At 44.3% G+C, this 14481-nt stretch overlaps 1 protein-coding gene across 3 annotated transcripts in view; it reads left to right on the top strand.

Annotated features, from left to right (window-relative positions):
- Positions 1 to 14481, top strand: part of CTDSPL (CTD small phosphatase like) — a 117172-nt gene that overhangs the window by 70977 nt on the left and 31714 nt on the right. For all 3 annotated transcript variants that reach the window (XM_047740687.1, XM_047740678.1, XM_047740695.1), the window contains exon 2: positions 11117 to 11271. In XM_047740687.1, coding sequence (XP_047596643.1) covers positions 11117 to 11271 — 155 coding nt within the window. The remainder of the gene's footprint in view (positions 1 to 11116; positions 11272 to 14481) is intronic.

Below are 14481 nucleotides of genomic sequence, written 5' to 3'. Positions count from 1 at the left end.
TTAAGTGGCTGCCTTCAACTCGGGTCATGATCTCCCGGTCCTGGGATCAAGTTCCACACCGGGCTCCATGGAAGCAGCGGGCAGTCTGCTTCTCCCTCTGCCTGCAGCTCCCCCTGCTTGTGCTCTCTCGCTCTCTGTCTCTCACTCTCTCTCAAATAAATACACAAAATCTTTAAAAGAGAAAAAAAAGAGTGTATCATATTAGTGTGGGAAGGAATCAATTAAAAAATCATTAGATTTGACTCCCTAAAAACGTAAAACTTCGCATATCTACAGCCATTATAAACAAAAGCAAAAGGCCTAAAACAAACTGAGACTGTTTCAACACACAAAACCGTCCAGTACAGAACAGTCCGAGGATTACATCTCCAATATAGGATAAAGGAACTCTTAAAAATCAAAGAAAAAAATGGAAAAATAGGCAAAAAGTATATAAGCACAGTTCTCAGAAGAAATAGAAATGGCCAAAAGTTATAGGAGAGATTATAGAACTTGGATGGCAATCAAAGACATGCACATGAAAGCACAAGGGTTGCCATTTCCACCTTCCAGACTGGCAGAGGCTATTTACAGTCTCTGTGTTGGCCCAGCCTCCGTGGCATAACCCGAGGGTGGGTGCGCACATTGACACTGCCCCTCTAGGGTGGCAGATTGTCCACAGGTATCAAGAGACTTGACACTTTTTTTTTTTTTCCAAAGACTTTGGTCCTAGCAATTACATGTCTAGGAATTTCTTCTAATGGGATAATCAGACATGCACTTAAAATTATGTAGACTAATTTCATTGTAGTATTATTTTGGATATTTCTTGCTCATTATAGTACATGAGACATTACATAGGATTATTAATTTAATAAGTAATACAAAATTCAAAGGAGACTAAAACTAAATAGAGTAAAAAATAATTCTCCTTTCCTTCCAGCTGTGTCCTCCACTTCTCTGCCATGGAGCAACCAGTTACTTACAAATCCTCCCAGAGATGCTCTTTGCACATGTGAGAATAGACACATGCTTGTGCTTTTGATTTTGCTAATCTATTTAATTCTGGATTTGAAGGTTGATGGCAGCATGCTCTATGTACCATACGTACCTCGCTTTTCTCACTTAATAAGTCTCAGAATGTGCTCCATTATCAGTAGGCAACATAATTGCAGAGAAGCACAGGTGAGTGGGGTTTGAACAGACTCTACTACTTCCTAGCTATGTCATCTTAGACAAATTTTTTAACTTCTCTGGGCCTTAGTTTCCTCATCTATAAAAAGAGTACAGTAATAGTCCTTACCTCATAAGATTACTGAGACGATTCAATGAATCACTGTTTAGAAAGTGCATAAAATAGCAACAGGCACATCTTACATAAGTGTTAGCTAATATTAGTACCTGTGGAGCTGCAGCCGCCTTTTTAACAGCTGTAGAATATTCCACATCCAGGATCTGTTCTGTTTTGTCCCATATCAGTGGACAACTAGATTGTTCGTAGCATTGCTGTTGCAAACAAACTGCAGTATTTGTCACAACGCTTTAAAGGAAACAACGTAAGTGTCCAAAGTCAGTTTAGTTATGGCATGGTGTACATCCACACAGTGGAATATAATACAGTGAACCAAAGCGAGGTTGTAGAAGGGTATCAGATATGTGAAGATGTTCCCATATTTTTTTTTAAGTAGAGACAAACATTTTTAACATTCTGTTTTTTCCATTATAGATTGTAGAACTTGAGAAATGATTTTTAAAAAGTATGGAGAAAAATAACAATTAACCTAGTCCTACTGAACATACTGGTGAATTTTATCTGATCGCTCACTCTCTGAAAATTTGCACTAATTCTTCTATAGGGGTTGCGCACCTTCACTAAAAACATCTGGGAGCTAAGAGTTGGATTCCTCGGGTGGGGGCTTGGCCATAAGCGGATGGCAGAGATTAAACCAGCTTGGAGGAAGAGGCTCGCTGTGGTCAAGAGGGCTTCCCAGGAAGCAGAGCTGCTTGGGCTGACCTCTCTCTGAACAGTCGGAGGAGCTGTTTCTTTCTAATAGTATCTCAGTCATTTTCATTGTTCTGAGTTTCCTTTTATACATTCATTCATTCGGTAAACATCTGTCACGAGGGGCCTATTTGTACCAGCATGCTTCTATGTCTCAGGGACTCAGGCATGAACAAGATGAGTTCCAAGCCATAGCTCTGGAGCCTACGTTCCAGATCTTGTCCAGAAACACAGGACAGAGTTACAGACATGAGGCATGTGCAGTGTTTCTGAGATGCTTCCCCAGATGGTGACCACAGGCACGTCTCCCTGGGTCTTCCCAGTGGCATTTCTTGTGGCTGCACAGTATTCTGTCCAGCTGCTCTGCATTCGTTTTACTTAACTATTCCTACTCTGTTGGACATGCACGTGTTTTCATGAATAGTTCATGGTCTTCAACACATCACTCCTCAGCTTTTCAATGGATTGTTCCAGTTTACCAAGTTACCAGCCACATGTGAACGAAGGGGCCTGGACCATCAAAACCTCCCCACTGTGTTGGCTCTCTGTTTTTATTTCTATTGTTTCTATTCATTTAACAGGTACAAAACTGGGTTTCACTGTTTAAGTGTTCATTTATTTGATTACTGTTAAATTTTAACCTTTACTTCCTCTTAAGTGCATTTTCTATTTAAATCCTTTGTTCTGGTACTTAGTTGGGCTCTTGCTATGAAAAACGGACTCTGTACAGTGATGGCTAAGAGCTCCCTTCTAGACTCCCACAGACCTGGTTTCTGTCCAGCCCTGTTACTTAGGAGCTGTGTGGCCTTGGGCCAGGGGTCTGGGACGTGCTGAGGCGTGGAGGGCGTTCCCAGCACAGGGGCACTCCTTGGGAGCTGAGTCACAGAGTTTGGTGGCCTGGGGGACATTTAGGGCTGAGTGAAACCACCACTGTGTCTGACCTTATCTAAGAGGCCTAGCATGAGTATCCTTGGCTCACTTCAGAATTTTCAGAACTGTAGCCTTTGGAGTAATGGCACGCAATTCAAGGCCTCATATTCATTTTCTTCCTGGAAGTAAACCCCACACCCCGAAGAGGACGGGGAAGAGACGGGGAGGGCTGGTGGAAAAGCTGGGAGCCCTGCAGTCAGGCTGTTCTGGCATTGAACCCCAGCACCCTCACCACACAGTTGTGAGTACTCTGAGTCCCCGTTTCCTTACTGGGAAGCGGGATGTCATCTGGAGGGACCCTTCTTGCAGAGTGCCGGGTGAAATTGCCAGGGGAATTTTATCGCTTGCAACTAGATATAGGGACTGCCTGGATATCTCAAAAGGTAACTCAGTGACTAAGTCCTTTTTCTAGGAGAAAAGGATGTTTGGATTCTCAGCAGCCACATCTGCTTTTGAACTCTGTGCGGTCTGTGCCCTGGCCTCTCCCCACCCCAGCAGCCCGTCAACAGCCCCCCTTTTATTCAAACAGAGGAAAGTTGTGTTTGTTGACCACTCTTTTGGGGGTGGGAAAGGAATGTAATGTATGCATAGACTGCCCAGAATTTCCTGTTAGACACCCACTCCAAACCAAGGCCCTGGGATGCATTCCAGAGATTGCAGCCCAGTCCTACAAGAGAAGAAAGGGTGCATTCATTTAAACGCAGGCCACTGGGAGGAACTCCCCCTCCCCCCTTAAAAAAAAAAAAAGGGTGTTTAGCTTTCTTCTGTAGTAGCATAGTTGTGAATTCAACTGCATGGTCTTCGCAGGGCTGTAATGTGCTCTGCCGTCCCCATGTGTGAAGAAGCACCTTTTCCTTGGGAAACTCCGATGTGTGGTTTTGTAGCCTTAACAGCATTGGTGTCCACGTTGATACTTGGACATGTTTGTTTTGTTTGTTTTTTTTTTTAAGATTTTATTTATTTATTTGACAGAGAGAAATCACAAGTAGGCAGAGAGGCAGGCAGAGAGAGAGGAGGAAGCAGGCTCCCTGCTGAGCAGAAAGCCCGATATGGGGCTCGAACCCAGGACCTGGGATCATGACCTGAGCCGAAGGCAGCGGCTTAACCCACTGAGCCACCCAGGCGCCCCCTGTTTTGTTTTTAAGATTTTATTTTATTTATTTTGACAGAGAGAAAGACAGCGAGAGAGGGAACACAAGCAGGGGAGAGGGAGATGTGGAAGAGGATGTGGGAGAGGGAGAAGCAGGCCTCCTGCCGACCAGGGAACTCGATGTGGGGCTTGATCCCAGGACCCCGGGATCAGGACCAGAGCAAAAGGCAGATGCCCACCAACGGAGCCACCCAGGCCCCCCCTTGAACATGTTTTTAATGTTCTATGTGAACACATGATGATACAAATCAGCTATGGAGTACCTTTCTTGATTCTGCTCTTGTGATGAGGAAGAAGCCAGGTTTGAGGGCAGGTTTTGGCATAGACTTCTTGTGTTGAGTCCATTTTCTCCTAGAAATTCTGTTATGCTGGGTCTTTGGCCGTCTGGCCCCTGTGCCAGCATGTAGGCTGGCTTGGCACCGTGGAAATTAAAGGCAAACCTTCTTTGTTTTCTGTAGCTGCCAAGATGCAGTTTCCTCACTTGGGGAGAAACTTGAATGATTGGGGATGGATTCCCAGTGAGTAGCAAACATTTCCACCTACGTTCCAGCTTCTCCGTGCTTCATCCTGAACCACTCGTTTGATTGTAGGGATGTGTGTGGGGTGGTGGAAGTTCCAGGTCAGACCTGAGATAAGGATGGATGGGTGGGGGTGATCACAAAGGCAGCGAGTATGTGAAGCTCTGAGTCGATGTAGACCCCAGAGGTTTGCCTGAAGCTAGGGTTCAGGATGGAACCAGAGCCTCCCCACACCTGCAGTCTAAACCAGGTTGGAACAGGAGAATTGTTTAAGGGCAGTGATAGGTGGCGCTGGCGGTTATCACACTGATAAGAAACACTGTGTCGAGTCAGCATTTCAATATCTGGACGCAGAAGGGAACCAGGTAGGTCAGGAAGTCTAAGCGGATAGCGGTACCCCCTCCAGGCCAGTGCAGACCCACTCGTGGTGGATCCAGTCGCACCTTCCATCTGTTGGCATAAATACAGTTTGATACCTCTTTAGACCAGTCCTCTTGATCCCACTGAAGGACCAGACCTCGCTGTCCACCTTGGTGGACTTTCCCCTGGACGTTTCATGTTTCTAATTAACTACAGTACTTTTCTTTCTAACCTTATTTCATGTAAGAGTTCCTAGAAAAGTCCTGAGTCCTAGGGTTTATTATTAAGCTTCACACATGGATCTGCCTTTTATTTGTTTCATTTCCATCATCGTCATCATCATCGTCATCATGCAAAGAAACCTTCACTGGATAGAAAATAAAGTTTTAAGGAGCCACTTCAAGTTCTAAGTTTAGAATTCACATAACCAAAACCAAAACGGGACTGCCTCCATGTTTTCTCATAAAGCCAGCCTGTTTCTGTAAGGACTGTTGTTTGGATACACACTAACTTCTGAATGTTCACAGTGAAATTCGGTACCTAAAGTCAGTCTATTGCTGCTGTATTTTAAGGTGCTGGTCTTAAGATCTTAAGATCTTAAGATCTTCTCTCTTGAACAAATATGTGTATTTTTGCTGCATCCACACAGCAGACCTCGCTGCAAGGATAGGTATGAAGATTCCCGTATTAGTGGTGTGGCTTAGGTAGATGAAGTCACACTTGCTGACCCATGCAGGGTGAGACTTGAACCCAGAATATAACTCCAAAGCCCATTTTCTTTCCATATAACTTGCTTATTTATTTCTAGTTTTAGTTTTAGTTTTTTTTATCTCCATGTAACTTGTATTTATTTTTTATTTTTTTATAATTTTATTTTTTTTTCAGTGTTCCAAGATTCATTGTTTATGCACCACACCCAGTGCTCCATGCAATACATGCCCTCCTTAATACCCACCACCAGGCTCACCCATCCCTCCCACCCCGCTCCCTCCAGAACCCACAGTTTGTTTCTCAGAGTCCACAGTCTCTCATGGTTTGTCTCCCCCTCCGATTTCCCCCAACTCACTTCTCCTCTCCATCTCCCAGTGTCCTCCGTGTTATTCCTTATGGTCCACAAGTAAGTGAAACCATATGATCATTGACTCTCACTGCTTGACTTATTTCACTCAGCATAAACTCCTCCAGTCCCGCCCATGTTGCTACAAAAGTTGTGTATTCATCCTTTTTGATGGAGGCATAATACTCTATAGTATATATGGATCATATCTTCTTTATCCATTCATCTGTTGAAGGGCATCTTGGTTCTTTCCACAGTTTGGCAACTGCGGCCATTGCTGCTATGAACATTGGCGTACAGATGGCCCTTCTTTTCACTATGTATGTATCTTTGGCATAAATAGCCAGTAGTGCAATTGCAGGGTCATAGGGTAGCTCTAATTTTAATTTCTTAAGGAATCTCCACACTGTTTTCCAAAGTGGCTGCACCAGCTTTATTCCCACCAACAGTGTAAGAGGGTTCCCCTTTCTCCACATCCTCTCCAGCACATGTTGTTTACTGTCTTGTTAATTTTGGCTATTCTAACTCATGTAAGGTGCTTTCTCAATGTGGTTTTGATTTGAAACTCCCTGATGGCTAATGATGATGAACATTTTTTCATGTGTCTGTTAGCCATTTGTATGTCTTCTTTGGAGAAGTGTCTGTTCATGTCTTCTGCCATCTTTTGATGTGATTATCTGGTTTTTGGGTGTTGAGTTTGAGGAGTTCTTTATAGGTCTTGGATATCAGCCCTTTGTCTGTAGTGTCATTTAAGAATATCTTCTCCCATTCTGTGGGTTGCCTCTTTGTTTTGTTGACTGTTTCCTTTGCTGTGCAGAAGCTTCTAATTGTGATGAAGTCCCAAAAGTTCATTTTCACTTTTGTTTCCTTTGCCTTTGGAGACTTATCTTGAAAGAAGTTGCTGTGGCTGATGTCAAAGAGGTTACTGCCTATGTTCTTCTCTAGGATTTTGATAGATTCCTGCCTCATGTTGAGGTCTTTTATCCGTTTCGAGTTTATCTTTGTGTATGGTGTAAGAGAATGGTCGAGTTTCATTCTTCTATACATAGCTGTCCAATTTTCCCAGCACCATTTATTGAAGAGACTGTCTTTTTTCCACTGTATGTTTTTTTTCTGCTTTGTCAAAGATTAGTTGACCATAGAGTTGAGGGTCCATATCTGGGCTCTCTATTCTGTTCCACTGGTCTATGTGTCTGTTTTTGTGCCAGTACCATGCTGTCTTGGTGATCACAGCTTTGTAGTAAAGCTTGAAATCAGGCAACATGATGCCCCAGTTTTGTTTTTCTTTTTCAACATTTCCTTAGCAATTTGGGGTCTCTTCTGGTTCCATACAAATTTTAGGATTGTTTGTTCCAGCTCTTTGAAAAATGCTAGTGGAATTTTGATTGGGATGGCATTGAAAGTATAGATTTAAAGTCGACTTTAAAGTAAGAAATTTCCATTCTAGGCTCTTTACCCAAAATGGTCCATATCTCTGATTTGCAAATACGGCATTCTGGAAATCTTTGATGCAGATCAATAGCCTATATCAGTCAATTTAAAATTTAAATTCAGAGGTTCCAGTTCCAGAGGTCAAACTGTGACATTTGTAGTATGATCTGCTCATCTACTCTCCATTTCCTTAGAGGCAAATGCGAACTCATCATCTTGGTTTGCAAGGCTGTCATCAACCATGGCAACTCCTCTGATTTCTGAGATACATCATGCTGTCTCTCACATCAGGCCCTTTACACGTTGCTGTTTCCCCACTTCCCTGCCCCCTCCAGCAATGGTATGCACTGTCAGCCCAGCTCAGAAAGCATTTCTTCTAAGAGATAACTCCTACCGTACCCCAAATCTGGACTTTGGGCCCCATCAGTGCCTTGCACTGTTCAGTGTCTCTCGTGCCAGATGTGGGGCACATGAGGTAGGGATGGTACCTGTGTGGTTCACCAGTGTTTCTACACTGCCTTGCCTGGGAGCTGACGTTTTCAAGAATAATCTTTTCCATCACAAATAACATAAACCCAGAGAAACAGGTAATTTATTCTCTTATATAACTGAAAATTCCAGGAGGATCTGGTTTTAATGAAACCAAGTCCCCAGATGGTATTGTCAGAGAACCATCCCTTTCCGTATCTCAGGCTCCTTTTTCCTCAGTTCTGGCTTATGCTCGGGTAGGTGCCTCTCACTTAGTGACAAAGGAGCCACCGGGGGCTCCAGGTTTACATCCTACCCACTTGGCAAACCAGCAGAAAGAGAACATCCTTTCAAAGGGCTGTAGCATGAATCGTGGGGCACACTCTCCTTGGCCCAGGTTGGGTCAAATGCCCAATCCTAAGCCAGTCATATGGCTTAGATTGGCCAGGCCTCGGTAATGGATAGAAAGCAATTTGCAGGGGGAAGGCAGTAGGGTTATTAGACCCAACCAGCCAGCATCTTGAGCCCTTTGAGGACCAAATGAGTACCGAGGATGGGGTTGAGGGTGATGCTAGTCCTGAGCAACTCCATTCATATCCCCTGCTAGCCTGATTTTGAGAGTACCAGACCAGTCCAGGAGCGATTAGCAAAGTAGGCAACCCCTGACCTTCCAAAGCTTCCTTCAGGCCCTAGAACAAAGCTTATTTAATGGGAAGAGGCCTGGCCCCTCCCTCAGTCTTGGAAGTGAGACCACTTTGGGTTGCTTCACCTCGTGGTGCACGGAAGGGAGAGCGTAAGTAAGTGAACTGCTGCTTTCCCCTCAGGGGGTGACGGCCTTCCCAGGGACTCACTCCCAGCGCTCTATTTGTGGCTTCTACGTGGTAAGCTGTCATATGGTAGAAATTATAAGTAGCTCACTGGCTCCAGGTTCAGGACTTTTTTTAGCGTAGAAGTTCATTTTTTAATTTGTTTGTTAGTTGGTTGTGGGGAAAATGTATGTGATCTGAGGATGAAAATGAGATCTGAGGGGGTGCTTTTTACAGAGCTATTTACTGCCCAGCTCGGGCATCGGCTGCTCAGTGTCTCTGAGACATGAACAAATCTCTTGTTTACTTGCAGAGAAATGTGCTATCGGCCAAGGAAGAGGCAGGCAGTATTTTTTCTTCCTCTGACTAAATTATTTGAGTGTGGCATGAAAACTAAAGCACTCAAAGTAACAACAGAACAGTTTAATCAATCAGACATTTTTTTCAAATTAACTATTTGTTTATTTTCTAGAGGTGAGGCAACTGAGCAACTCCAGGGGGGGACGGGGTGGGGGGGAAGGGGAGAGAGAAAATCCCAAGCAGGCCCCAGGCCCGGCAGAGAGCCCAGCACCAGGCTCCATCTCACAGCCCTGAGATCATGACCTGAGTCTAAATCAAGAGTCAAAGGGACACTCAACGGACTGAGCCACCCAGGCGCCCCCCCACCCAATTCTTTATATTAAATAAGAATTTATTGTAGTGTTTTCTCTCCATTTGGCATGTTCCTTCCTTGATCTGACCTGATCTGTCTAGACTGTGTTTAGCATGGCAACAGAGAGAGCACACACTTTGGAAACAAGCCCTCTTGGGTTCAGATCCCAGCATACGAATTCCTGGTTGTATCCCCTCAGCGGTAAGACGGAGGCAGTAATGCTGATCTCCTTGGATAGCTGTGCGGGTTCCATGAAGTGAGGGTTGTAAAGTAGTAGAGTAAAGAGGGCCGGTCCTCAGTAAACAGCAGTCATTATCATGTGCCCCCCCCCCCACCACCGCTCTGCTGCTTGGGAGGCCTCTGTCCCTGGAGGTCCCTGTAGCCTGGCTTGGCCTGCCATCGGGTGCCCCAAGTGAAAAGACTGGTGCCTGTGGCATGCGCCCAGGCATTCTCAAGAAAGATAAAACGGCTAGTGTTTCCAGGGGGTTATGGTTCTGAAGCACGTAGTTAGTGAATGGGGATCTTAAACTCATACTTACTGAGCCACTTGCCCAAGCCCAGGCTGGAGGCCATCCATGCCTGTGGAGTTGCTGGCAAGAAGTTTTGCAGTCTTTTTTCATGTTGGTTTTGCTGCTGGCAGAAAAGTACCCCAAGACTATTAGCAGAAGTTTTGTGATCTCTTGAGAGAGAAGGTGCTGTACAAATGACTCAAGTACACAGAGGAACCATGCCAAAACTGCTTTTTGGGAGAGATAAACTCCAACAGTTATCATGTGGACTCAGTGATTTCCTACATTGGTAATTTCCCCTGTTAACCCCAAGCACAGGCCCTTTGTGGCCTCTGCTCAGTACTGTTGACCCACCCAGACATGGTATGTGGTGGGACAGCCCTGGCTGCATTCCCAGGCACTGCTCCTGGCCCTCCAGGTTGTCAGTCTCCTCCCCTGAGATGTGTTTTTCATTTTATACTAATTTTTGGCCTTTTAAATCTGACTTGTGGCAGCTCGTCTTGAGGCCTGAATAACAGAAGGGATAGCATCAATCCCTTGGGAGGCTGAGTCCAGGACAGGCCAGAAAATGAGTCCATGGCACAGGATTGCCCCAGCTTTCAGGAAGATGGGCTTTGCCCTGGCCAGCCCTGCTCCTGCTGGACCATGTGCTCTCTGTCCCACATCTGCTGTTTATGTTGAAGTGTCATGGAGGACTCCAGCCCTCCCATCCATTTCTTGACAAACAGCAGAATTTAAGAGGGGGCCTTCTGTATGCCCTTACACACCTTATCTCATGATGAAGTTACTCTTGATGAAGTTAGACTAGTTTCAGAGTGATTCTTTCTTGGTACCCTTCTCAGAGAAATGCTTCTCAGAGAGTGTCAAGTCTGATTTTGCCTGAAAGGATCTTTGTTTTGAAGTGGTGCTCAGTCCGGGGTCGGAAGACTGTCTGCTGGGTTCAGCAATGCAGATGGTGCCTGGCCCTGACGATGGGTCAGTTAATGAGCAAGCAGCCCCCACTGGGCTGAGGTCAGAGGAATTCTGTCCAGCCAGCAGGATTGGACTCCATCAACCAGCTGGCCCTCTAGGAATCACATGCTGAATAACAGTCCTTCATAATAACTTCTAGGGCCCCTCATCTTCTTGTGCTGAGTAGGTCTCCTGGTATCGGGGCTCCCTGGGGCGGGACAGCTGCACATTCGGGTTTTCCCATTGCATGACAACTAGGAGTATGTGCTGCCGTTGACCACAGTGTGTTGTTTCTCTTTCCAGCATCCCAGTGCAACGTCAGCTTAAAGAAGCAGAGGAGCCGTGGCATCCTCAGCTCCTTCTTCTGCTGCTTCCGTGACTACAATGTGGAGGCACCGCCCAACAGCAGCCCCAGTGTGCTTCCACCCCTGGTGGAGGAGAATGGTGGGCTTCAGAAGGTCAGTGCGGGCGCAAACTGCGCACTCAGCAGAGCCTCTGTGGCTGCGTATCTGTCCCACCCTTCATGGATATCCTGAATAAGGGTCTGTGATGGTTACATGTACAGCCATTAACTGAAAGATCTGAACTGACCAAAAAGGTCAGCTTCTTTGTCAGGATATCTCAGTCATTCCCATTTAGCAACTGAAGCACATGCTTGATGACAGTTATAAGAATCACTTCACATTTTTATAACATTCTGTCCTGGGTGGTTGGCTGCATGAAATGGAAAGCTAAAGAACCAGTAGCAGAGAAAGACACAGAAGACAAACAGAGAAACAGAGGCATCCCAAAAACTGATAATAAGTATAAAGGGATTTAACTACTTTGTCTAATATATTTGTTATATATTCTTTAAACCCCTCACATATAAAATTTTAAGTCAGATTTTCATAATATGTTAAGAAAAAAAACCCAACTAAACTCTACCCACATGCCGCCTAACAGACATACCCTAAGCAAAGTGACTCAGAGCAGCTAAAAGTAAAAGGATGAGCAAGAAGATGTCACACAAATATACAAGCAAGAAGAAAGCAGGGATTGCAACAGCCATTCAGTCAAATAGAATTTCAGGTAACAATCACTGAAAGACAAAGACGATTATTCACTGTGAAGACAGTTGAGATTGAGGACACAAAAACCATAAAACTTTATGTCCCAAATAGTGTGAGTGAAAGACCTGAGCAAGCATTTCACAAAATAAGAAATACAGTTGGTCAGTAAACAGGAAAAGTGTTCAGTATGGTTAGTAATCAAAGAAGTGCAAACTAAAACAGTGAGCTAGCCTTTTCCATCTGTCAAATTATTAAAGATACTTATAAAGATACTATTTGGTTTGGATGAGGGGTAGCCATAGAGAGGGTAGAAGATGTAAATGGGTTGTTAGTAGCCATTTAATCGGTTACACCTTTCTGGAGGGAAATTTGACAATGTAATCATAAAACCTTAGCAGTTATTTATTGACATAATTATAGATGTGCAAAGATTGAACTATAGGATACTGTCCAGCATAGGTTATAAGATTGCAAAATTGTGAGCAACCTGATGATCAACGATAGACAGTAAAACCCCACAGAATAACCACAGTCAAGTAGTTGGCAGCTGTTCCAAATGATGTCTCGTAACTATTACTGACATAGGGAAATGTTCACCTATGTCACTTAGGAGATAAAAAACTTGTAGGTGAGTGTATTTATAAGTATATTAGGGGATAAAACGTAGTAGTTGAGTATATTTATAAGTACACATGTAGTCATATACACACACACAGGCATTTATAAGACTAGAATGATATATGCCAAAACATGAAGAGATTATCTCAGGCTGATGGGATTATATATAGGATGTTCTCCCTTCTTCTGTGCTCTACTTCTTTCTCTTTTTTCTTTTGGCTATTCCTAATTTTCACAAAATAGGCTTAAATTACTTTTGGGATTAGAAAATACATTATTTCAAAAGCATATATGAATGTAAGGAAAAGGATTCTGGGAAGGACAACCTGAGCACGTGGCTCTGACGATTTAAATTCTCTCTCTCTTTTTTTTTTTTTAAAGATTTTATTTATTTATTTGACAGACAGAGATCACAAGTAGGCAGAGAGGCAGGTAGAGAGGGTGGGGGGGAAAGTAGGCTCCCTGTTGAGCAGAGAGCTGGATGTGGGGCTCGATCCCAGGACCCTGGGATCATGACCTGAGCCAAATGCAGAGGCTTTAACCCACTGAGCCATCCAGGCGCCTCTAAATTCTCTCTCTTGATAAATCCAGGTGAGCCTGCTGGTGGAACCTGGAAAGTGCGTTAAGGCCTCTAGTTTTCCCAACATCACCTGGGGAAAGAGCAGGCACAGGATTCATCCTCTCTGGTCCTCAGTGAGAAACAGGGACCTACCAACAGAGGAAAATGCTTGCTTTCCTTGGAGTCCTGGGACAGACTTGAAGCAAATAGTCCTTTGAGGCCCCCCAGCCAGCAAGAGCTGTGGATCTCTTTGGAAAGGGTCTTTACTGCCCACTTAATGTGTGTGGTCCTTGGAGGGGCTATATGGATGAGTTGAGTTGCTTTTACTTCTTGGGTCCTACAGGAGCCCATTACTACAGGGACTTTCTTCCTCTCTTGTGGTTTGTCAATTTGGGCTCTGCTGGACTGTGAAAACATTGCTTCTTGTGGGGCCTGGCATTGCTCCCTCATTTGCCACTGCTGAGAAGGTCCAAGTTGAAAAACTAGCATATGAGGCTCCCACTGAGGTAGAACTAGTGGAACAGATAGAAGAGAACTTTTTTTTTTTAAAGATTTTATTTATTTATTTGACAGAGAGAGATCACAAGTAGGCAGAGAGGCAGGCAGAGAGAGTGAGAGGGAAGCAGGCTCCCTGCTGAGCAGAGAGCCCGATGCGGGATTCGATCCCAGGACCCTGAGATCATGACCTGAGCCGAAGGCAGCGGCTTAACCCACTGAGCCACCCAGGCGCCCCTAGAAGAGAACTTTTTAAAGATTTATTTATTTGAGAGAGAGACAGAGAGAGACAGGAGGGGCAGAGGGAGAAGGGGAAACAGACTCCCCGCTAAATGTGGAGCCCAGCACGGTTTGATCCCAGGACCCAGAGATCATGACCTGAGCTAAAGTCACATGCCCAACCAACTGAGCCTCCCAGGCTTCCTAAGAGAACTTAAGTAGACAACTCAGGAAATGATATTTCAAGAAATGAATTTTGAGTACAAGAGTAACTTTTAGAATTTAAAAAAGAAATCCCATGATTTCTAAATATAAAAGTTCAGTAAACAAACTGAGAAAAAGGAGACTGAGGATGGTCACTGCTGAGAACTGAATTAATGTTCTAGAAGAACAAGTGGAAAAAATATCTTACAGTTCAGACCAGAGACACAGAGATGATTATTGTGAGCCAGGAAGAGGCATCTAGGAGACCTAACAGCAAGTAATAGGAGTTCCAGAAAGAGAAACAGTAATAGAAGAAATTTTTCTTCAGCTGGAAAAAAAAGCCTTGAATGTGTACATTATAAGGGCTAGCCAAGTCTGCAGCGGAATGGGGGGAAGCAAGTGGAGGAGCACATATATGCTGTTGAAGTTCTGAAATTTAAGTGTAAAGAGAAAATCTTGCAAGCTACCAGAACAAGATATTTTCAAAAGAAAAAGAATTATACTAGTACCAGACTTCTCAT

The sequence above is a fragment of the Lutra lutra genome, chromosome 1 (assembly GCF_902655055.1).
Source record: "Lutra lutra chromosome 1, mLutLut1.2, whole genome shotgun sequence".
Lineage (NCBI taxonomy): Eukaryota > Metazoa > Chordata > Mammalia > Carnivora > Mustelidae > Lutra > Lutra lutra.
Note: the sequence above shows the minus strand (reverse complement) of the source record. Positions and strands in the feature narration are given on the sequence as shown.